This window comes from Nomascus leucogenys, chromosome 12 (assembly GCF_006542625.1).
Source record: "Nomascus leucogenys isolate Asia chromosome 12, Asia_NLE_v1, whole genome shotgun sequence".
Taxonomy (NCBI): Eukaryota; Metazoa; Chordata; class Mammalia; order Primates; family Hylobatidae; genus Nomascus; species Nomascus leucogenys.
In genome coordinates this window covers 15,880,127-15,903,092 of record NC_044392.1, presented here as the reverse complement: position 1 = coordinate 15,903,092, position 22,966 = coordinate 15,880,127, and the positions used below count along the sequence as shown (strand labels likewise).

At 46.2% G+C, this 22,966-nt stretch overlaps 1 protein-coding gene across 1 annotated transcript in view; it reads right to left on the bottom strand.

The window, feature by feature from the left end:
• The window catches only part of CMPK1 (cytidine/uridine monophosphate kinase 1), a 34,038-nt gene extending 22,887 nt beyond the window's left edge, over window positions 1-11,151 (bottom strand). The window contains exon 1 of the mRNA XM_003259011.4: window positions 10,826-11,151. Coding sequence (XP_003259059.2) covers window positions 10,826-10,996 — 171 coding nt within the window. The 5' untranslated portion in view covers window positions 10,997-11,151. The remainder of the gene's footprint in view (window positions 1-10,825) is intronic.
• Between the last annotated feature and the right edge of the window lie 11,815 nt (window positions 11,152-22,966).

The following is a 22,966-nucleotide window of genomic DNA, read 5'->3' as shown; positions in this document are numbered from 1 at the left end:
TGTGGGAGACTGAGACAGGCAGATCACTTGAAGTCAGGTGCTCAAGACCACCCTGGCCAACATGGTGAAACGCCGTCTCTACTAATAGTACAAAAATGAGACAGGCATGCTGACGGTGCATGCCTGTAGTCCTAACTACTCAGGAGGCTGAGGCAGGAGATTCCCTTGAACCTGGGAGACACAGGTTGCAGTGAGCTGAGATTGCACCACTGCACTCCAGCCTGGATGACAGAGTGAGACTCTGTCTCAACATCAACAAAAACCAAAAACCACAACAACAACAAGATCATGTACATTCCTTTCAATGACATCATATCTTTGTGAGGCTGATTTTTTATTGGCTGTTGCTGTGATAAAAACAAGTATCACATGAAAATTAATGTGAGACAGGCACAGCAGCTCATGCCTGTAATTTCAGCATTTGGGGAGGCTGAGGCAGGAGGACTGCTTGAGGCCAGGAGTTCAAGACCAGCCTGGGCAACCTAATGAAACCTCTCTCTACAAGAATGTTAAACATTAGAGAGGTATGGTGTGATGTGCCTGTAGTCCCAGCTACTCATGAGGCTGAGGTGGGAGGATTGCCTGAGTCCAGGAGTTGGAGGCTGCAATGAGCTATGATTGTGCCACTGCACTCCAGCCTGGGCAACAAAGTGAATGAATGAGAGAATGAATGAATGGAAGGAAGGAAAAAAGGAAAGAAGGAAAGAAGGAAGGGAGGGAGGGAGGGAGGGAAGGAAGGGAGGGAGGAACGGAAGGAGAAAGGGAAAGAAAGAAAAAAAAAAAAATAGGCCAGGGACAATGGCTCATGCCTATAATCCCAAGATTTTGGGAGGCCGAGGAGGGTGGATCATCTGAGGTCAGGAGTTCAAGACCAGCCTGACCAACGTGGTGAAACCCGTCTCTACTAAAAATACAAAAATTAGCCGGGTATGGTGGTGGGCGCCTGTAATCCCAGTTATTTGGGAGGCTGAGGCAGGAGAATCACATGGGGAAGGGAAGGCAAGGGGAGGGGAGGAGAGGAGAGAGGAGGGAGGAGAGATGAGGAGGGGGAGGGAAAGGCAAACAAACAGGCCGGGCACGGTGGCTCATGCCTGTAATCCCAGCGTTTTGGGAGGCCAAGGCAGGCGATCACCTGAGGTCTGAGGTTCGAGACCAGCCTGGCCAACATGGTGAAACCCCTTCTCTACTAAAAATATAAAAAGTAGCCGGGCATGGTGGCGCACGCCTGCAGTGCCAGTTACTTGGGAGGATGAGAAAGGACAATCGCTTGAACCCAGGAGGCTGAGGTTGCAGTGAGTCGAGATCACGCCATTGCACTCAAGCCTGGGTGCCAGAGTGAAACTCCGACTCAAAAAAGAAAAAAAAAAAGAGAGAGAGAAAGAGAACAGAAAGGGAGATAAAATTAATAAGAAATGCAGGTGGAAGTGTCCAATCTGATTCCAACGTATGAGAAACAGTGCACAACAGGCATATACATTTCATTAGTAAGTGTGGTTACTTAAGAATGAAATTAGGCTGGGCGCAGTGGCTCACGCCTGTAATCCCAGCACTTTGGGAGGCCGAGGCTGGCAGATCACGAGGTCAGGAGTTCGAGACCAGCCTGGCCAACATGGTGAAACCCCATCTCTACTAATAATACAAAAATTAGCCGGGCGTGGTGGCGGGCACCTATAGTCCCAGCTACTCGGGATGCTGAGGCAGGAGAATCTCTTGAACCCGGGAGGCAGAGGTTGCAGTGGGCCAAGATGGTGCCACTGCACTCCAGCCTGGGTGACAGAGTGAGACTCTGTCTCAAAAAAAAAAAAAAGGCCAGGCGTTGTGGCTCACACCTCTAATCCCAGCACTTTAGTAGGCCAAGGCGGGTGGATCACCTGAGGTCAGGAGTCCAGCCTGACCAACATGGTGAATCCCCATCTCTACTAAAAATACAAAATTAGCTGGGCATGGTGGCACATGCCTGTAATCCCAACTACTTAGGAGGCTGAGGCAGAAGAATTGCTTGAACCTGGGAGGTGGAGGTTGCAGTAAGCCAAGATCAAGTCATTGCACTCCAGCCTGGGCAACAAGAGCAAAACTCCATCTCAAAAGAAAAAAAAAAAGGCCAGGCACGGTGGCTCAAGCCAGTAATCCCAGCACTTTGGTAGGACGAGGTGGGGGGGATCACAAGGTCAGGAGATCTACTAAAAATACAAAAAATTAGCCGGACGTGGTGGTGGGCACCTGTAGTCCCAGCTACTTGGGAGGCTGACGCAGAATGGTGTGAACCAGGAGGTGGAGCTTGCAGTGAGCCAAGATCGCGCCACTGCACTCCAGCCTGGGCAACAGAGTGAGACTCCGTCTCAAAAAAAAAAAAAAAAAAAAGAAATTAAATTGCTACTTTTTTTCTCCTAATTTCTATGTATCATTTCTTCAAACAGCTACTAACTTGTTAGAAAATACTTCTTAAGTATTGTTTGGACCTAATTACTTACTTAATATAGCTGTTAGGTATTTCTTTTGCACTAGAATTTCTATGAAAAAAAAAAAAAACCTGAGACACTAAGGGCATCATAAACTGAGAACATTTGAGAGTCTTTAAGCTAAGATCTGAAGGATGACTAAGGCATTTCAAAAACCATGTAGCAGAATGAAGGCCAGGCGTGGTGGCTCACGCCTGTAATCCCAAAACTTTGGGAGGCTGAGGCAGGCGGATAACCTGAGATCGGGAGTTTGAAACCAGCCTGGGCAACATGGTGAAACTCCATCTCTGCTAAAAATACAATAAATTAGCCGGGCATGGTGGTGCACGCTTATAAGCCCAGCCACTCGGGAGGCTGAGGCAGGAGAATCACGTGAACCCGGGAGGCAAAGGTTGCAATGAGCCGATATCGCACCACTGCACTCCAGCCTGAGCAACAGAGCCAGAGTCCTTGTAAAAATAAATAAATAAATAAATGAAAAACATGTACTGAAATGAGAGGGAAAAGACAGGGTCCCCACCCTTAAAGACACTACACTCTACTTAGGGAGGCAAAACTAAAAGATAAACAGTTTTGAAATAATTTACAGTTAGGCTGGGCATGGTGGTTCACACCTGTAATCCCAGAACTTTGGAAGGTGAGGCAGGCAGATCACCTGAGGTCAGGAGTTCGAGACCAGCCTGGCCAACATGGTAAAACCCCATCTCTACTAAAAATACAAAAATTAGCCAGGTATGGTGGTGGGCGCCTGTAATCCCAGCTACTTGGGAGGCTGAGGCAGGAGAATCGCTTGAACCCGGGAAGTGGAGGTTGCGGTGAGCCGAGACTGTGCCACTGCACTCCAGCCTGGGTGACAGAGTGAGTCTCCATCTCAAAAAAAAGAAAGAAAAGAAAAAAATAATTTACAGTTAAACTTTAATATCTGCAAAGTTCTTTCATATCTGTTTGCATTCAAGGGAGTGTTTTTTTGTGTCAGCCTCACTTATGTCAGTTTACTCTCTCACATTTTACTCAGAATTGAATCCTCCAGTAACCCTATACAAGGATAACTGCTTTAAGCGTTTTCCATCTCCCAGCTGCTTCTTTCCCACTGTCCTTCAAAATTGAGCTCATACACATCACCTCCTCTGGGAAGCCCTCCCTGACTCATTAAACTGACATTTAGATGTCCCTTCCCTAAATGTCCCTAAATGGTATATTTATATCATAGGATTAATCATTCTATCCTGTAGCCATCACCAATTAATTTCCTTGTTTCCTCACTACATTGTAAACTTTTGGCAGCAGGGTCTGTCGTCTTTTTTTTTTAAGACATGGTCTTGCTCTGTTGCCCAGGCTGAAGCGCAGTGGCGTGATCATGTCTTACTGCAGCCTTGACTTCTCCTGCTCAGGTGATTATCCCACCTCAGCCTCTCAAGTAACTGGGACCACAGGCACACACCACCAGGCCCAGCTAATTTTTTGTAGAGATGGGGCTTTTTTTTTTTTTAAGACAGAGTCTCTCTCTGTCACCCAGGCTGGAGTGCAGTGGCGCGATCTCGGCTCACTGCAAGCTCCGCCTCCCGGGTTCATGCCATTCTCCTGCCTCAGCCTCCCCAGTAGCTGGACTACAGGCGCCCGCCACCATGCAGGGATGGGCTTTTGATATGTTTCCCAGACTGGTCTTGAACTCCTTGGCTCAAGTGATTCTTGCACCTTGGCTTCCCAGAGTGCTGGGATTACAGGCGTGAGCCACTGCAACTGGCTCATCTGTGTCTTCTTACTCAACTCAACAACCAATATCACAGTGCCTGGCTCTCAAAAAATATTTTCTGAATAAATGACAAGTACAGGGAAGATTTGTGTTTTCTTTTGAGACTTTTTTTTTTTTTTGAGACGGAGTCTCGCTCTGGGGAGACCCCATTTCTATAAAATAAAAAAAATTAGCTGGGCATGGTGGCATGCACCTGTAGACCTAGCAACTTGGGAGGCTGAGGTGGAAAGATCAGTTGAGCCTGGGAGGTGGAGGCTGCAGTGAGAATGAGCCACGACTGTGCCACTGCACTGCATACTGGTCAACAGAGGGAGAGCTTGTCTCAAATAAATAAATAAATAAGAAAGAAAGGGGAAGTGGAGTGGAGGGGAGGGAAGAGGAGGGGAGGGGAGGGAAGAGGGCGGCGGGGTGCAGTGGCTCACGCTTGTAATTCCAGCACTTTGGGAGGCTGAGGCAGGCGGATCACCTGAGGTCAGGAGTTTGAGACCAGCCTGGCCATTATGGTGAAACCCCATCTCTATTAAAAATACAAAAATTAGCCACGCGTTGTGGTGGGTGCCTGTAATTCCAGCTACTCATGAGGCTGAGGCAGTAGAATCGCTTGAACCCGGGAAGCGGAGGCTGCGGTGAGCCAAGATCATGCCACTGCACTCCCGTCTGGGCGTCAGAGTAAGGCTCCGTCTTAAAAAAAAAAAAAAAAAAAAAAAAAAAAAAAAAAAAGGAAAGGAAGAAAAAGAAATCAGAGGAAGACATTCAAACACTTCTGGTCCTGAAAATGGGAGCACCAACCGCCACTGGAGCGCCCTCTGGGGATCGAATTTTTTAAAATTTTACATCTTCAGGACAAACAATAAAACTCTATGAATCCAACGTATTCAACTTATAATTCAGTAAGTACTTAATAAGCAGTTACTATGTGTCAGGCACAATGTTCAACACTGGGGACACAAAGATAAATGAAATCAAGTTTCTGATGTATACATGCTTAAAGTCAATTATCATCCAAAACTTTTTCTAAGTGCAGTAAGTAGGACGACCAGGCAAAGTAAGAGTTACCCACACAGGCCCTGGAGGAAATTGACACAGATGATAAAATGCTTTCTGGGTGAGACCAGGCGCAACGGCTCATGCCTGTAATCTCAGCACTTTAGGAAGCTGAGACAGGTGGATCACCTGAGGTCAGAAGTTCGAGACCAGCCTGGCCAACATGGCATTCATGGTGGCATGTGTCTGTAGTCCCAGCTACTCGGGAGGCTGAGGCAGGATAATCTCTTGAACCCAGGAGGCGGAGGTTGCAGTGAGCCGAGATCACGCCACTGTACTTCAGCCTGGGCAACAGAGTGAGACCCTCTCTCTCAAAAAAAAAAAAAAAGTTTTCTGGGTGCTACAGAAAGCAATTTGGCATGGTTATAAGCTTTAGTCATAATTTTTTATGTAAGCAAAATGTTCACCATCTTTAAACGAGAGGTTTAAATATTTCTTCCAACTAATGCATGTAAAATGGTGGTTATTTTCAAATATAAATTTAGGTTACACTGACAATTTCATTTGGGCCAAAACAACAAATATAAATAAAGCTTAATTTTAAAAATTCAAGAATGACACAGTATTCCCATCATGATTTTAGAAATAAATTATTGCACAATAATTCCATCTGGAAACTTAACTCTAAGTATCACACTGATTTAGAAAATAGCTCATTTTCAAAAACAAATTCAGTAATAGAGGATACAGATTTACAAACAATTAGAAAATAAAACAAATTCTCCTTCAAGTCTGGGTATTTGGTAAAAAAAGAAAAGAAGAAAAGAACAGGAAGGAGGGAGGGAGGGAGGGAAAGAGAGAGGGAGGGAGGGAAGGAGAGAGGGAGGAAGGGAAGTAGAGAGGGAGGGAGGGAGGGAGGGAGGGAGGGAAGGAAGGAAGGAAGGAAGGAGAAAAGCAAACAAAACTGATAAACATCAGTACAAATAAATGTGCAAAATCAATCCCAAAACCTCCCTCCAATCTTTCCTTCCCAGTACAGAACACTTTCAGAAGACACTGTATCAGATTTGCCTTTACCTTCTCTAGGTCTCCAGAAGCAATTTGCAGAGCAGAATTCACCTCCAGAGAAAAAATACCAGCTTCCCTCTAACAACACCCACTTCACTAATTTCAGTGCCTTAGAGAGCAAGATATCCCTAAGGGTTTTTGGTTTTCTCTTTTTCTTCTCTTCTTGTCAACTGAAGATTCTGTAGCTAGGACTCAAATATGTACTTCTGGCAGCCTGAGTTGGAAATCAACATACTAAAGTAACGATTTCAGGTGCCCTGTGAGCTGCATTAGCTTCAGCCAGATTAACTGGAGAATTTAACGTGGATTTATATAATTTTTTTCCTGCAGGAAAAAAACCTCCAAAAATTACATTATTTTGGAATTTAGTTTATAATTGCCTGTATAATAAAATATTGAGTCAAAATAAAGAGATTCACAAAGGAAAAAAACAACATACCGCTGACTTCACTAACAATAGATATTCCAGGCCGGGCACGGTGTCTCACACCTGTAATCCCAGCAGTTTGGGAGGCTGAGGTGGGCGGATCACAAGGTCAGGAGTTCCAGACCAGCCTGGCCAACATAGTGAAACCCCGTCTCTAATAAAAATACAAAAATTAGCCGGGCATGGTGGTGCGCGCCTGTAGTCCAAGCCACTCGGGAGGCTGAGGCAGAGAATCGCTTGAACCCGGAAGATGGAGGCTGCAGCGAGCCGAGATTGGCCCACCGCACACCAGCCCGGCCGACAGTGTGAGACTTCATCTCAAAAAAAAAAAAAAAAAAAAAAAGATGATATTCCAGTGTCTGTCTAGCCAGCTAGGGAATAGCAATTGCTAAATTATAAACTCTTTGGAATTAGTTGATTGACAGCTTAATAAAGTTTATGGCAACTAGACTCAAGAGAAGACATTTTCATTAAAGAAGATAATAGTTTAAGGTCAAATAATTGTTGAAATCTTAATAATATAATACATTACAGAATATATCTCATCATGGAATCTTGTAACTGATAATTAACAAGTTTAAAATATTATTCGCCATTACTGAACAGAATAAAGAATAATTGCAGAATGTGTAGATTATTATTTCATTTACTTATTTATTTATTTATTTTTAATTATTTTTTTTTTTTTTGAGACGGAATCTCGCTCTGTCGCCCAGGCTGGAGTGCAGTGGCGTGATCTCGGCTCACTGCAAGCTGTGCCGCCCTGGTTCATGCCATTCTCCTGCCTTAGCCTCCCGAGTAGCTGTGACTACAGGCACCTGCCACCACGCCCAGCTAATTTTTGTATTTTTAGTAGAGACGGGGTTTCACCTTGTTAGCCAGGATGGTCTCAATCTCCTGACCTCGTGATACGCCCGCCTCGGGCTCCCAAACTGCTGGGATTACAGGCGTGAGCTACTGTGCCCAGCCCAGAATGTGTAGATTATGTTTTAACCAGTGTAGTTTAGGTACGGATATTTTAAAGGCATATTATGATTCAGAAACAGCATACTGTATTTAAATGCATTCAAATATAACATGCATAAAGTAATTTAAAAGAAAAATACTACTTTGCAATAAAAATAACCAGGCCAGGCGTGGCGGCTCATGCCTGTAATGCCAACCTTTGAGAAGCCAAGGCAGTAAGATCCCTTGAGTCTGGGAGTTCGAGACCAGCCTGGGCAATATAGTGAGCCCTCGTTTCTACAAAAACTAAAAAAAAAAAGTTAGCAGACAGTGGTGGTGCACACCTGTCATCCCAGGTACCTGGGAGATTGAGGTGAGACGATGGCTTGAGCCCAGGAGGCAGAGGTTGGAGTGGGCCAAGATGGTGCCACAGCACTCCAGCCTGGGTGACACAGAGAGACTCGATCTCAAAACAAACAACAACAACAAAACCCACCAATAAAAATAACCAATATAGGCCAGGGCGCGGTGGCTCACGCTTGTAATCCCAGCACTTTGGGAGGCCGAGGTGGGCGGATCACAAAGTCAGGAGATCGAGACCACGGTGAAACCCCGTCTCTACTAAAAATACAAAAAATTAGCCGGGCGTGGTGGCGGGCGCCTGTAGTCCCAGCTACTCGGAGAGGCTGAGGCAGGAGAATGGCGTGAACCCGGGAGGCGGAGCTTGCAGTGAGCCGAGATTGCGCCACTGCACACTCCAGCCTGGGCGACAGAGCGAGACTCCGTCTCAAAAAAAAAAAAAAAAAAAAAAAAAAAAAAAAAAAACAATATAATAAGGTCAGGAAGTTTAAAGTAGAGGTAACAAGATCAGAAGTTTAAAGTGGAGAAAAAAATTATTTGCATCTGTCTCTGTGTGCCAGATATTTTACCTCATTTAATATTCACAAATACCATACAAAATAGCCATTTCTATGTTTTCCCTTTCCACAGGGAACCAAAGGTAACAACATCTCTGGGCCTACAGAAACAGTAAATGGCAGAGTCAGGGTTTGAATCTATATCTCTTTGACTCTAAAGTCTTTGCCCCTTCCCCTATCATGCTATTTAAGAGAGAGCACATATATTAAACAAAAATTTGAAATCACTCCCACTTTTCACTTGCCATTTATTTATTTATTTATTTATTTCTGAGACAGAGTCTTGCTCTGTCACCCAGGCTGGAGTGCAGTGGCCAGGCTCTTTACTTTTTAAAAGACAAGTGACAAGGCCAGGCATGGTGGCGCATGCCTGTAATCCGAGCACTTTGGGAGGCTGAGGCAGGCAGATCACGAGGTCAAGAGCTTGAGATCGGGCTGGCCAACATGGTGAAACCCCGTCTCTACCAAAAATACAAAAATTAGCCAGGCGTGGTGGCGCACGCCTGTAATCCCAGCTATTCAGGAGGCTGAGGCAGGAAATCGCGTGAACCTGGGAGGCGGAGGTTGCAGTGTGCTGAGATCGCACCACTGCACTCCAGCCTGCTGACGGAGTGAGACGGTCTCAAAAACAAAAACAAAAAAACAACAAAAGAAAGTAAAGAGAACCAACAAAAAAAAAATTTTAAAGAGGATGTAAATGTATTTTTTAGTTGGACTATTTCCACTTTGACACCTAAAATGATTTTTTTTTTTTTTTTTTTTTTTTTGAGACGGAGTTTCGCTCTTTCGCCCATCTCGGCTCACCGCAACCTCCGCCTTCCGGTTTCAAGCGATTCTCCTGCCTCAGCCTTCGGAGTGGCTGGGATTACAGGCGCCCGCCACCACGCCAGGCTAATTTTTGTATTTTTAGTAGAGACGACGTTTCGCCATGTTAGCCAAGCTGGTCTCGAACTCCTGACCTCGTGATCCGCCAGCCTCGGCCTCCCAAAGTCCTGGGATTACAGGAGTGAGCCACAGCGCCCGGCAAAATGATCAATATTTATAAATACATCTGTACAACACATAATGACTTGTTGAACTCATCTAACTTTCTCTGGATGCTATTTAGGGAATAAAATACAGGACAGGAGTTGATTGTTATGAACATATAAGGAGAGAAGCAAAAGCCCAATGCTAATATTGGCCATATCCTAGAAGAGGAGGAAATTAGAAGTTCTAGGTCAAAAAAACTTTTGTTGGTTACAGAGTTTCAGAGTGATTTCACTAGAGGCCACCAATGGTCGCCTCTTCTGTTTCTAGATATCTTGTTTTCCTTCTTTCGCAAGTATTCCCCAGACTGTCCATGAAGCCTTTTTTTCCCACAGTGTCAATGCAGCTAATCAACCATATATCTAGCCCAAAAATTGTTAAAAGAATTGAACTGGTAACCTGTCTAAAAGCAAAAAAAAAATAAATAAATAAAGTAACAGCATTTTACATTTGGGAGGTGTTTTATATCCTGAGAAAATCTGGGTTCAGAGACTCTTTTTGCTGTATTACAAGGGCTAACTGAGGCTGGGAGACAGGAAGTGACCGAGGGCCGAGCGTGAGTTGGCAGCAGGGCCAAAGGTTGACGCTTGATCTCAGAACAGTACTCCCGGCTTTCCCCATCCCCGACCCAGGCCGAGCCTCAGGGCTGGCCCCGCCCTAAAGCTTGCGGGGACGGGGCTCGAGAGTGCCAGCGGCAGCCCACAGCACGCCTAAAATAACACCCCGCCCCACGGGGCTCCTTTCTAGGGTAAAGACAGGTTAGGTGACAGTGCGGAGTTTAAAGAACCAGAGGGAAGGCGCGAAGAAAAATAGGTCTCCCCTTCAGGCAACTGTGGGCGCACACGGCCTCTAACCCAAATCCGCACTCCTGCTGCCTTCACCCGCCACATGCTCAGCGACACGCTAACCTCTGCGCGCTGGGGGACCCCCAAAGGTTGGCCTCCTGGATTCCTCTCCCAGCCCACTCTAGAGACGAATCTGGTCCCCAAAATGTAAGAAAAGAAGGGGCGCAGGAACAAAGCGACCTCAAGCGGTGCCCCCCAAGGCGGGCGGGCGCGGACTACGAGTCCCGGCATGCCGCGCGCCGGCGGCCCTCGGCCACTGCCACGCGGGCGGCGCGGTGGCCGCCGGGACTCGTAGTCTGCGGCTCGGCGACTCCGGGGGGCGCGGACCACGGGCGGCGGGACAGGCCGGCCCGCGTCCCGTGAAGCCCCAAGGAGCCCGCCTGCTGCCCGGGCCTCACCTCGACGATGCGGGCGCACTGGGTCCCCTTGCCGGCGCCGGGGCCGCCGAGGACGAACACGACCAGCGGCTTCATGAGACGTGGAGGGCAGAGGAGAATCGGCCGGCGGGTCTGCAGCAGGAAGCTAAGGCCCAGGACGTGGAGCAGCCGGCTGCGGCAGCGGCTCAGCATACACCGCGCCTTGGCCGGGCGCTGAGGGAGCTGACAGCGGCCGGCGCGGCGCGGGGCGGGGCGGGGCGGGGAGGCGGCGGGAGAAATGGGCGGGCTGAGCCGGCGCCTGCCGCGGCCCCGCCGCCGTGGCTGCCCAGGCGTTCGCGGCGCTGTCGGAAGGGGAGGAGCTTCGTGCGGCGGCGGCGGCGTTTCGGCGACACTCGTGCGGTCCGCAACAGCTTTCCTCCACTCCTTGGGTGGTTATTAGTGCTTTCTGACCGCAGATATTTTATCCTGCGCCCCCAAGTGTCTGGTGCTGAGCTGGAGGCTGGGACGTGATCTGCGGGAGAGCAAAACCCATTGTCTCTGCTCGCAGTGAGTTTCCATTCCAGCCAGTGAGGTATGGGGAGGTAGCCAGTGTGAATGAGTAAACACCAGTACATACAAAAGGCAGTACGATTTTGAAGAAATAACAAGTAGGACATAAGATGGCCAGGGTCGCCAGAGAAGGCTTCAGAAGAGGTGACATTCAAGCCAAGACAAAAGGATAGAAAAGAGCGAAACCTGGCAAACACCAGGATAGAGTGTCCCACAAAGAAAAGCATGTGCAAAAAATCTAAGTTGGCTTGGCATGTTAAAGCAATTGAAGGAAGGCCTGGCTGGGCGCGGTGGCTCACGCCTGTAATCCCAGCATTTTGGGAGGCTGAGGCAGGAGGATCGCTTGAGCCCAGGAGGTGGAGGCTGAGGTGGGAGGAGCCCTTGAGCCCAGGAGGTGCAAATTCCAGTGAGCCAAGATCATGCTACTGCATTCTAGCCTGGGCAGCAGAGCCAGACCCTGTCTCAAAACAAAAACAAAACATTTTTCTATGGATACTGAAATTTGAATTTATATAATTTGCATGTGTCCCAAAATATTATTTCTTTTTATTTTTAAAATCCATTTTAAAATGTGAACATTATTTTGAGCTTGAAGGCTATACAAAAACAGGGACCCAGGTTTAGATATGTGAATTGTCACATAAAAAACATGGCCGGGAGCAGTGGCTCATGCCTGTAATCCCAGCACTTTGGGAGGCCGAGGCGGGCGGATCACCTGAGGTTGAAAACCAGCTTGGCTAACATGGTAAAACCCCGTTTCTACTAAAAATACAAAATTAGCTGGGTGTGGTGGTGCATGCCTGTAATCCCAGCTACTTGGGAGGCTGAGGTAGGAGAATTGCTTGAACCCAGGAGGCGGAGGTTGCAGTGAGCTGAGATGGTACCACTGCACTCCAGCCTGGCGACAGAGCGAGACTCTGTCTCAAAAAAAAGAAGAAGTTGGCCGGGCGCGGTGGCTCACGCTTGTAATCCCAGCACTTTGGGAGGCCGAGGCAGGCGGATCACGAGGTCAGGAGATCGAGACCACGGTGAAACCCCGTCTCTACTAAAAATACAAAAAATTAGCCGGGCGTGGTGGCGGGCGCCTGTAGTCCCAGCTACTCGGAGAGGCTGAGGCAGGAGAATGGCGTGAACCCGGGAGGTGGAGCTTGCAGTGAGCCGAGATCGCGCCACTGCACTCCAGCCCGGGTGAAAGAGCAAGACTCCGTCTCAAAAAAAAAAAAAAAAAAAAAGAAGAAGCCTCCAAACCCTTCAGCTTCTGGGGAGGAGGAGCTAGGACATGGGCAGCCAAGAACAAGGACAATCGGTCATATTGGGAGTGGGTAGCAGGAGTATGAAAAAGGCCATACCAAAACAAATGTGCCTTCTTTTCCTTTGTTCACACAATTAGAGTTAAAAGATCTTAAGGATATGGTGTCTGTGAGAAAAAGGGCTAGGAAGCTATTGGCATACTTTTAGTGAAGGCCTTGGGCCAGAGACAAAAAGACAGCCTTTGTTGTTTCCATGATAGAACACCAGAACTAAGGATTCCACACAGGGGTTTGGGTCTGAAACTTCCTTGTATACCTACTTAAAGCAATATGTGGTGATTTTTTTTTCACAGAGAAAAAAATCTTTCTGAATAATTATGACTACAATTGGTTGAGTACTTAATGTCCTACTCCTTGCCTGTCTCCTTCTGCCAATTATGTTAGGCAACTAAGGAAAATATTAATGCAGAAAGATTTCTAAAAACTGAAACCCAAACACCCATCTCTGCCAAGGGTTTTCCAGGGAGTCATTTCCAGGAATGACAAGGTGAGGCAAAAAAACACTTTATGACTAGTTGGCCCTTTGAGTCTGTTCCAGTTATCTATTGCTACAAAACAGCCATTCCCAAATCAATGACTTAAAACAGGAAACATCCTTTTTTTTTTTTTTGAGACAGAGTTTCACTCTTGTTGCCCAGGCTGGAGTGCAATGGCACAATCTCGGCTCACCACAACCTCTGCCTCCCGGGTTCAAGCGATTCTCCTGCCTCGGCCTCCCAAGTAGCTGGGATCACAGGCCTGCACCACCATGCTGGGCTAATTTTTTTGTATTTTTAGTAGAGACGGGGTTTCTCCATGTTGGTCAGGCTGGTCTCGAACTCCCGACCTCAGGTCATCCGCCCGCCTCGGCCTCACAAAGTGCTGGGATTACAGGCGTGAGCCACCAAGCCCTGCCTTTTGTTGTTGTTGGTTGAGATGGAGTCTTGCTCTGTCACCTGGGCTGGAGTGCAGTGGCACGATCTGAGCTCACTGCAACCTCCGCCTCCCAGGTTTCAAGCGATTCTCCTGCCTCAGCCTCCTGGGTAGCTGGGATTACAGCCACCATGCCTGGCTAATTTTTGTATTTTTAGTAGAGACGGGGTTTCACCATGTTGGCCAGGCTGGTCTCAAACTCCTGACCTCAAGTGATCCGCCCGCCTCAGCCTCCCAAAGTGCTGGGATTACAGGCGTGAGCCACGGCGCCCAGCCAAAACAAGAAACATTTATTTTGCCTATTACCTGAAAATTGGGCTGGGCTCAGTGGGGACAGCTCATCTTCATCCCACATGGCATCAGCTGGGGCAGCTCAGCTGAGGGCTGGAGGATCCATACCCAAGAAGGCTCATTCACATGGCTGACAGAGGATAATTTTTTCCTCTTGTGTCAATACTTAATTTTGGTGTAGAGACGGGAAGCTGGAAAATACACTATTTAAATTTTTCTTGGCTCTCCCTAATATTGTGGAAACCCTCTTTCCCTAAAGACCATGGGGTTTACCATGAGTTGCTTAGGTTTCTTTTTACAGCATGATGGCTAAATGTTACTCTTCAAGAGTAATGGGGAGTAGAACCTGCCAGTTTTTAAAACCTGGGTTTAGAAACTGCCACAGCAACTCTTCTTTCACCATATTCTTTCAGTCAACCACACACAGAGCCCAGATTCAAGGAGAGGGTACATAGGCCCTACTTCTCAAGAGGAGTGTCAGGAATTTTGGTGCCATGTTTTAAAGTTGCTACAGGGTCCAAAAGCCCTCTGTGGAACCTTAGATTTAGTAAGCTGAGATGGACCTTATAGAGCTTAGAGAAAACTCTCTTGTATAATCAAGGCGGGCCTAGATGACCTTCCCTCTCTTAGACTCCTCCCTGGCAAGCTAGACCAGATCAACAGGAACACTCAAAAAGAGAAATAAGCCAAGGAAGCTAGGATCTCCAAGTAGCTTTGGGCCTATTTTATCACACTGGCGGTCACATGGAGCCAAGCCAAGGACGTGGAATTAATAAAAGACACAATACTACACTGATGCTTGAAAATTCAACCCTGCTGCGTGTCCACAGTGCAAGGTCTACTGCTTAGCATCTTGATCCTAATTTGTCTCCAAGGAATCCATTTTGTCTTAGCCATATATTAGTGCTCCTTGGAGGTGGCAGAGAAGCATTGAATTACACCTAGGGGTAAGCCACCAGATATGCAATAATAGTATGCCCCAATAAATATATATAGAATAAGTGGATGTCACCCAGTAAAGGGGCATTCCCTAACTATATCCATAGATTGAATCTATAGGCTAAATAAATTTGATTACTATCTATTAAATGTGTACTATGATGGCTCACGCCTCTAATCCCAACACTTTGGGAGGCCAAGATGGGTGGATCACCTGAGCTCAGGAGTTCGAGACCAGCCTGGCCAACATGATGAAACCCCATCTCTACTAAAATACAAATTAGCTGGGCATGGTGGCAGGTGCCTATAATCCCAGCTGCTCAGGAGGCTGAGGCAGGAGAATCACTTGAACCTGGGAGGCGGAGTCGCAGTGAGCTGAGATCACACCATTGCACTCCAGCCTGGGTGACAGAGCGAGACTCCATCTCAAAAAAAAAAAAAGTCTACTATGTGCCAGGCATTTTTTGGATAATATTCCAACTTTTAAAATAAATCTATCAGAATACCTGTAAAGATTTCTGTGCTGTCTTTTTTTTTTTTTTTTTTTTTTTTTTTTGAGACGTACTTTCACTCTTGTTGCCCAGGCTGGAGTATGATGCGCAATCTCGGCTCACTGCAACCTCCACCTCCTGGGTTCAAGCAATTCTCCTGCCTCAGCCTCCTGAGTAGCTGGGATTACAGGCATGCGCCACCACACCCGGCTAATTTTGCATTTTTAGTAGAGACAAGGTTTTGCCATGTTGGTCAGGCTGGTCTTGGACTCCTGACCTCAGATGATCTGCCCTCCTCGGCCTCACAAAGTGCTGGGATTACAGGTGTGAGCCATCGCACCTGGCCTCAGGTATCTTCTAATTGCTAGATTGTGGGGTGGTCCAGTGTGTCCCAGGGGAGAGTTGGAGGACACTGGAAGTGCTTAGGGAAGTAGCTATATGCCAACTCATATGTAAATGTTTCAATATTTTTGTTGTTTCTTTATTTTTGAAACGAGGTCGCACTCTTGCCCAGGCTAGAGTGTAGTGGTGCATCACAGCTCACTTTAGCCTCGACCTCCTGAGTAGCTGGGACTACAGGTGTGCACCACCATGCCTTGCTTATTTTTCTACCCTTTGTAGAGACAGGATTTTGCCATGTTACCCGGGCTGGTCTCAAACTCCTGGGCTCAAGTGATCCACCCAGCTCAGCCTCCTTAAGTGCTAGGATTTCAGGCGTGAGCCACCGCGCCCTGTGCGTTTCAATATTTTAATCACCAATACAGCCTTTCCAGTTGGGTATTAGTTAAATATCAGCCTTGCCTTGCCTATGAAATTCTCATAATGCTGTGAAGTTAGTACTGTCATTTTACATAGAGCCAGGACCACAAGGCAATGCCAGGCGTGGTGGCTCACCACACACCTGTAATCCCAGCACTTTGGGAGGCTGAGGCAGGCGGATCACCTGAGGCCGGGAGTTTGAGACCAGGCTGAGCAACTTGGAGAAATCCTGTCTCTACTAAAAATACAAAATTAGCTGGGTGTGGTGGCGGGTGCCTGTAATCCCAGCTACTCGGGAGGCTAAGGCAGGAGAATCGCCTGAACCTGGGAGATGGAGGTTGCGGTGAGCCAAGATCGCGCCATGACACTTCAGCCTGGGCAACAAGAGTGAAACTCCGTCTCAAAAAAAAAAAAAAAATCAACAACAACAACAAAAAACCCACAAGGCAATAGATGACAAAGTCAAATTCAAATTCAGCATGTATGACTTTAAAATGTGCATTTCTATACAACACTGACTCCACGAAAAGTTCCATACTTACAAAAATCCCATCAAAATATGTTATATTACAGACCAGAAGACTGATCTCAGAAAGATGTATAGCAAGAGCTATCCTTAAAACCCACCCTTACCCATAGATGTTTTTTTTTTTTTTTAGACGAGTCGTTGTGGAGTGCATGGCATTCGCTCACTGAAGTCTGGGTTCAGCATTTCTGTCTCTTCAGCATACCACCATAATTTCAGTACCCTGTCGTCTTAAGTATTCCAGCCAGGGTGTTTATCTGATGTTTCCTACATCAGACCCTATTGGTGATCTATGTCTAGCATGTGGGGTTAGGAAATAAGCTTTGTCACCATTGATCAATCCTATTTATCATAATTCCCTCTTAGAGATAGATATCTGTTCCCATACTTTCATTTTCCCAGCCTTAAATACTCCCCTTTGCTGCCTATGTTATATTCATGTTTCAGAATTCAGCTTGAGCCTGGGCAATCTAGTGAGACCATGTCTTTAGAAAAAATTAGAAAAATTAGACAGATGTGATCCCAGCTACTCAGGAAGCTGAGGCAGGAGGATTGCTTGAGCCCAGGAGGCTGAGGCTGCAGTGAGCCGTGATCATGCCACTTCAGCGTGGATGACAGAGTGAGCCCTTGTCTCAAAAAAAAAAGAAAAGAAAAGAAAAGAAAAAAAGCTGGGCATGGTGGCTCATGTCTGTAATCCCAGCACTTTAGGAGGCCAAGGCAGGAGGATCACTTGAGCTCAGGTGTTCAAGACAAGCCTGGGCAAGATGGTGAGACCGCATCTCTTTTGAAAAATTGATTGATTGATTGAGACAGAGTCTGGCTCTGTCGCCCAGACTGGAGTGCAGTGGCACGATCTCGGCTCACTGCAACCTTCGCCTCCCGGGTTCAATCAATTCTCCTGCCTCAGCTTCCTAAGTAGCTGAGATTACAGGCACATGCCATTGCATTCCAGCCTGGGCAACAAGAGCGAAACTCCATCTCAAAAAAAAAAAAAAAAATCAACCTCCTAAGCCTGGGTTAGGTGCACCTCTTTTGTGCTTCTACCCTCCCCCACCACGTCCCTTGTTATTTCTGTTGTAGGCCTATGTTGTTATGGGTATCTCCACACTAGATTTAAAGCTCTATGAAGGAAGGGACTCTGATTACTCTTTGTACAGCATTGAACTAAGAGCATGACCGTGTGTTATTGTTACATGATTCACTCTCTTAAGCAAGCAGGTGCGTGCTTTGTCTTCAGGCCTTCATAGCCGTCTATTATATTGTAATCTATTTCCTGGAGTGATGCTTAGTACATCGCATAACCTGATACTTAATAGAGTTTCTAAAATGAAGGTCCCTGCTACTCAGATTTGCTTGGTTATTGTTGTGAGGCTTTATCAAAGGACCTGTTCTCAAAGATTCTGAACATTAGTTCAGGGAAACATAGTTTTTTTTTTTGGAGACGCAGTCTTGCTCTGTCACCTAGGCTGGAATACAGTGGCACAATCTCGGCTCACTGTAACCTCTGTCTCCTGGGTTCAAACAATTCTCCTGCCTCAGCCTGCCCAGTAACTGGGGCTACAGGCTCACACCGCCACACCCAGCTAATTTTTTGTGTTTTAGTAGAGACGGGGTTTCACCATGTTGGCCAGGCTGGTCCCGAACTCCTGACCTCAGGTGATCCGCCCACCTCGGCCTCCCAGTGCTGGGATTACAGGTGTGAGCCACCACACCTGGCCCACATCACATCACTTTGGGAGGCCAAGGTGGGTGGATCACCTGAGGTCAGGAGTTCGAGACCAGCCTGGCCAACATGGTGAAACCCCATCTCTACTAAAAATACAAACATTAACTGGGAGTGGTGGTACACACCTGTAATCTCAGCCACTTGGGAGGCTGAGGCAGGAGAATCGCTTGAACCTGGGAGGTGGAGGTTGCAGTGAGACGAGATCCGAGATCGTGCCACTGCACTCTAGCCTGGGTGACAGAGTGAGACTCCATCTCTGAGCCACCACGCCTGGCCCATCTCAAAAAAAAAAAAAAATGTGATGTGACAAATCTGGCAGCAGACAATATGACTGCTCTCCTGGGAGTGACTTTGTCAGCCGAGCTTAGCTTCATACTGCAGAACTGCAGGCAGACCAGTGAAGGCAGACTGACTGTCTTTAGCTGAATTTACAGCATCTTTGCTAACTTTACAAGCTTAGGCAGGTTGGTTATACCTGCAATTTCTTTGTCTGCAAAATCAGGATGATGGTACATTAGCTCAGTTTAGTAAATACTTTTAGACAATTTACCAGTATGTGATATTTGATCATAGTATTCATTCCAAATAATCCAAACTTTAAAAAATAAGTAAAATAAGTCAACATGACTTGAGACATAAATTGTAATTGTTGACTCTTCTAAGATTTTTAAGTGTCTAAAAGGAATTTGGCATAAGTTGATAGATTAGCAATCTTCTTTAAAAATATGTTTCCTGAGGCCAGGTGCAGTGGCTCACGCCTGTAATCCCAGCACTCCTTGGGAGGCCAAGGCAGGTAGATCTCCTGAGCTCAGAAGTTTGAGATACATGTTTGGGCAACATGGCAAAACCCCATCTCTACAAAAAATACAAAAATTAGCCTGGTGTGGTGGCGCACGCCTGTAGCCCCAGCTACTTGGGGTGGAGAGGGGGCTGACGTGGGAGGATCACTTGAGCCCAGGAGGTTGAAGCTGCAATGAGCTGAGATCTTGTCACTGCACTCCCACCTGGGTGACAGAGAGAGACCCCATCTTTTTAAAAAAAAAACATAAATAAAATAAAAATATGTGTCTTAAAAGCAAAGCTGTAGTTGTTTTTAAAAATCAGTAGTACAATTTAGCTTAGAAGTGTAAATTGAGAAAGGGAAGGTTGGATGTTTGGAGAAACTTAGTACAGTAATAAGTAACAGAACCAGGAAGAGGAGAAATAACCGATTCCAACTTCCCTGTTCCTGGTGATAACAATAGCTCTTTAATCCCCATAGCCAGTCTGTTAGCAGGCACCATCAAGGTTTATAGCACTGAACATTTACTTAGTCTAATCATAAAGACCATGTCATGTGGACAGAGACTGAAAAGGAATAAGGAAAAACAATTGATGTCTTTGGGTTGCTATAACAGAATACCATAAACAGGTAGCTTATAAACAACAGAAATTTATTTTTCACAGCTCTCAAAGCTAGGAAGTTAGAGATCAAGGAGCTGGCAGATTTGGTATCTAGTGAGGGCCTGCTATGTTGGTTCATAAACAGCCATTTTCTCCGTGTGACTTCACAGGGCAGAAAGGAGCAAGGGAGCTCTCTGGAGGTTTCTTTTATAATGTACTAATCCCATTCATGAAGGCTCTGCCATCATGACCTAATCACCTCCCAAAGGCTCCACCTACTTACTATCATATTAAGGGTTAGGACTTCAACATATGAATTTTGTGGGGAACACAAATATTCAGTCTACAGCAGTTAGAATATAGAATTCTGGATGAATTTTTCCTTTTATAATTTTTTTCTTGTTATAACATTGTTTATGCAACAAATTCATACTTTAAAAAAAATGACAAACTGGAAATGGTTATCTGTGAAGCAAACTAAAGAGCTTGGAAATTCTAAAAATAAAACCAGTAGCTTTTCTCTGTAAGGGCCAAAAGTAATAGCAAGTCCACAGTGTCTTGAAATGACACATAAATGGCCAGGTGCGGTGTGGCTCACGCCTGTAATCCCAGCACTTCAGGAGGCCGAGGCGGGTGGGTCACCTGAGGTCAGGAGTTTGAGACCAGCCTTCACCAACATGGTGAAACCCCGTCTCTACTGAAAATACAAAAATTAGCTGGGCATGGTGGTGGGTGCCTATAGTCCCAGCTACTCAGGAGACTGAGGCAGGAGAATTGCTTGAACCTGGGAGGCGAACATTGCAGTGAGCCAAGATGGCACCATTGCATTCCAGCCTGGGTGACAGAGCAAGACTCCATCTCAAAAAAAAAGAAATGACACATAAATATATATAAACAGAGATCAAAGACTAGCATGATATATCTTCAGTCTATTTAAACTGGCCTGTCATCTAACAATTATTCATATTTGCTTTGGGTAATTACCTCTTACTTATTACACAGCCTATAAAATTGTGCCTTCCCTGTTCTATGCTTATCATGTCCTTTCAACTCCCCATACCAGCTAGCACAAAGCTTAGTGTATAGTAGGTCCTTGGTATAGCATTTGTAGATTTTATTCCATTAAACTTAATTCTCTTTCTTTTTGTTTGAGATGGAGTCTTGCTCTGTCGCGAGGCTGGAGTGCAGTGGCGCAATCTCGGCTTACTGCAACCTTGGCCTCCTGGGTTCAAGCGATTCTTCTGCCTCAGCCTCCCCAGTAGCTGGGACTACAGGTGTGCACCACCATGCCTGGCTAATTTTTTTTTTTTTTTTGAGACGGAGTCTCGCTCTGTCGCCCAGGCTGGAGTGCAGTGGCGTGATCTTGGCTCACTGCAACCTCCCCTCCCGGGTTCAAGAGATTCTCCTGCCTCAGCCTCCTGAATAGCTGGGAGTACAGGCATCTGCCACCATGCCTGGCTAATTTTTTTGTATATTTAGTGGAGACAGGGTTTCACCATGTTGGCCAGCCTGGTCTCAAACTCCTGACCTCAGGTGATCTGCACACCTCGGCCTCCCAAAGTGCTGGGATTACAGATGTGAGCCACCGCACCCAGCCCTTATTCTCTTTCTAATTTAACAAATCAGTTCCCTTAATCTCTTTGAACACAGGGCAATGTGTTGCACATTTATTAATAATGTCAGTTGCCAGTACACCTAGACTAATAATAATATATGGGTGGCCCCTTTAACTTTCACACTCATTATGCATTAACTCTTTTTTATGATAATGTACAATATGCAAATGAGGAAAATCAATCTCAGAGAAATCAAATGGCAGAGTTGGGGTCAGATCCCCAAAGCTATTGATTATTGCATTATAATTCAAAAAAAAAAGAAAAGAAAACATCTGGGGAAATAAGCTCTTTAGTCACTTCCAAGCTCTCCTAAATATAACGCTGAATCATTCCAATCCTAAAATGAAGTCAATAATTACTTTTCATTTCAGTCAAAAAGTATTTATGCATAGTGCTAAATGTATATCCTGCTTAGAAGTCCAGTGGTAGGCCAGGCATGGTGGCTCACGCCTGTAATCCCAGCACTTTGGGAGGCCGAGGCAGGCGGATCACAAGGTCAGGAGTTTGAGACCAGCATGGCCAAAATGGTGAAACCCCGTCTCTACTAAAAATTCAAAAAATTAGCTGGGAGTGGTGGCGGGTGCCTATAATCCCAGCTACTTGGGAGGCTGAGGCAGGGAGAATCGCTTGAACCGAGATCGTGCCACCGCACTCCAGCCTGGGAGACAGAGCAAGACTCCATTAAAAAAAAGTCCAAGGCCGGGCGCGGTGGCTCACGCCTGTAATCCCAGCACTTTGGGAGGCCGAGGCGGGCGGATCACGAGGTCAGGAGATCGAGACCACGGTGAAACCCCGTCTCTACTAAAAATACAAAAAATTAGCCGGGCGTGGTGGCGGGCGCCTGTAGTCCCAGCTACTCAGAGAGGCTGAGGCAGGAGAATGGGCGTGAACCCGGGAGGCGGAGCTTGCAGCGAGCCGAGATCGCGCCGCTGCACTCCAGCCTGGGTGCCTGGGTGACAGAGCGAGACTCCGTCTCAAAAAAAAAGAAGTCCAGTTTTTTTTTTGGTTTTTTTGTTGTTTTTTTTTTTGAGACGGAGTCTCGCTCTGTCGCCCAGGCTGGAGTACAAAAATTAGCCAGGTGTGGTGGCAGGCACCTGTAATCCCAGCTACTTGGGAGGCTGAGGCAGGGAGAATTGCTTGAACCTGGGAAGCGGAGGTTGCAGTGAGCTGAGGTCCAGCCACTGCACTCCAGCCTGGGCAACAGAGCAAGATTCCGTTTCAAAAAAAAATTTTGCCTCTAAAACACTTTATTTTTGGCTATTGTCTCTTACTGGAAGGATTTTTGTTTGTTTTTAAAAATTATTTTATATTTTATAATGAATAGAGATGGGGTCTCACTATGTGTCCCAGGCTGGCCTTGATCTTCTGGGCTCAGGCAATCCTCCCACCTCAGCCTCCCAAAGTGTTAGGACTGCAGGCGCAAGTGAGTGTACTGGGCAATACTTTATTTTTTTAGAAGTTTTATATTTATAGAAAAATTGAGAACATGGTACAGAAGTTCCATACCCTACACCCAGTTTTTCATATTATTAACATCATATATTAGTATGGTAGGTACATTTGTTACAGTTAATGAACAAATATTGGTACATTTTTTTTTTTTTTTTTTTTTTTTTTTTTTTTTTTTTTTTTTTTTTTTTTTTTGAGACAGAGTCTCGAT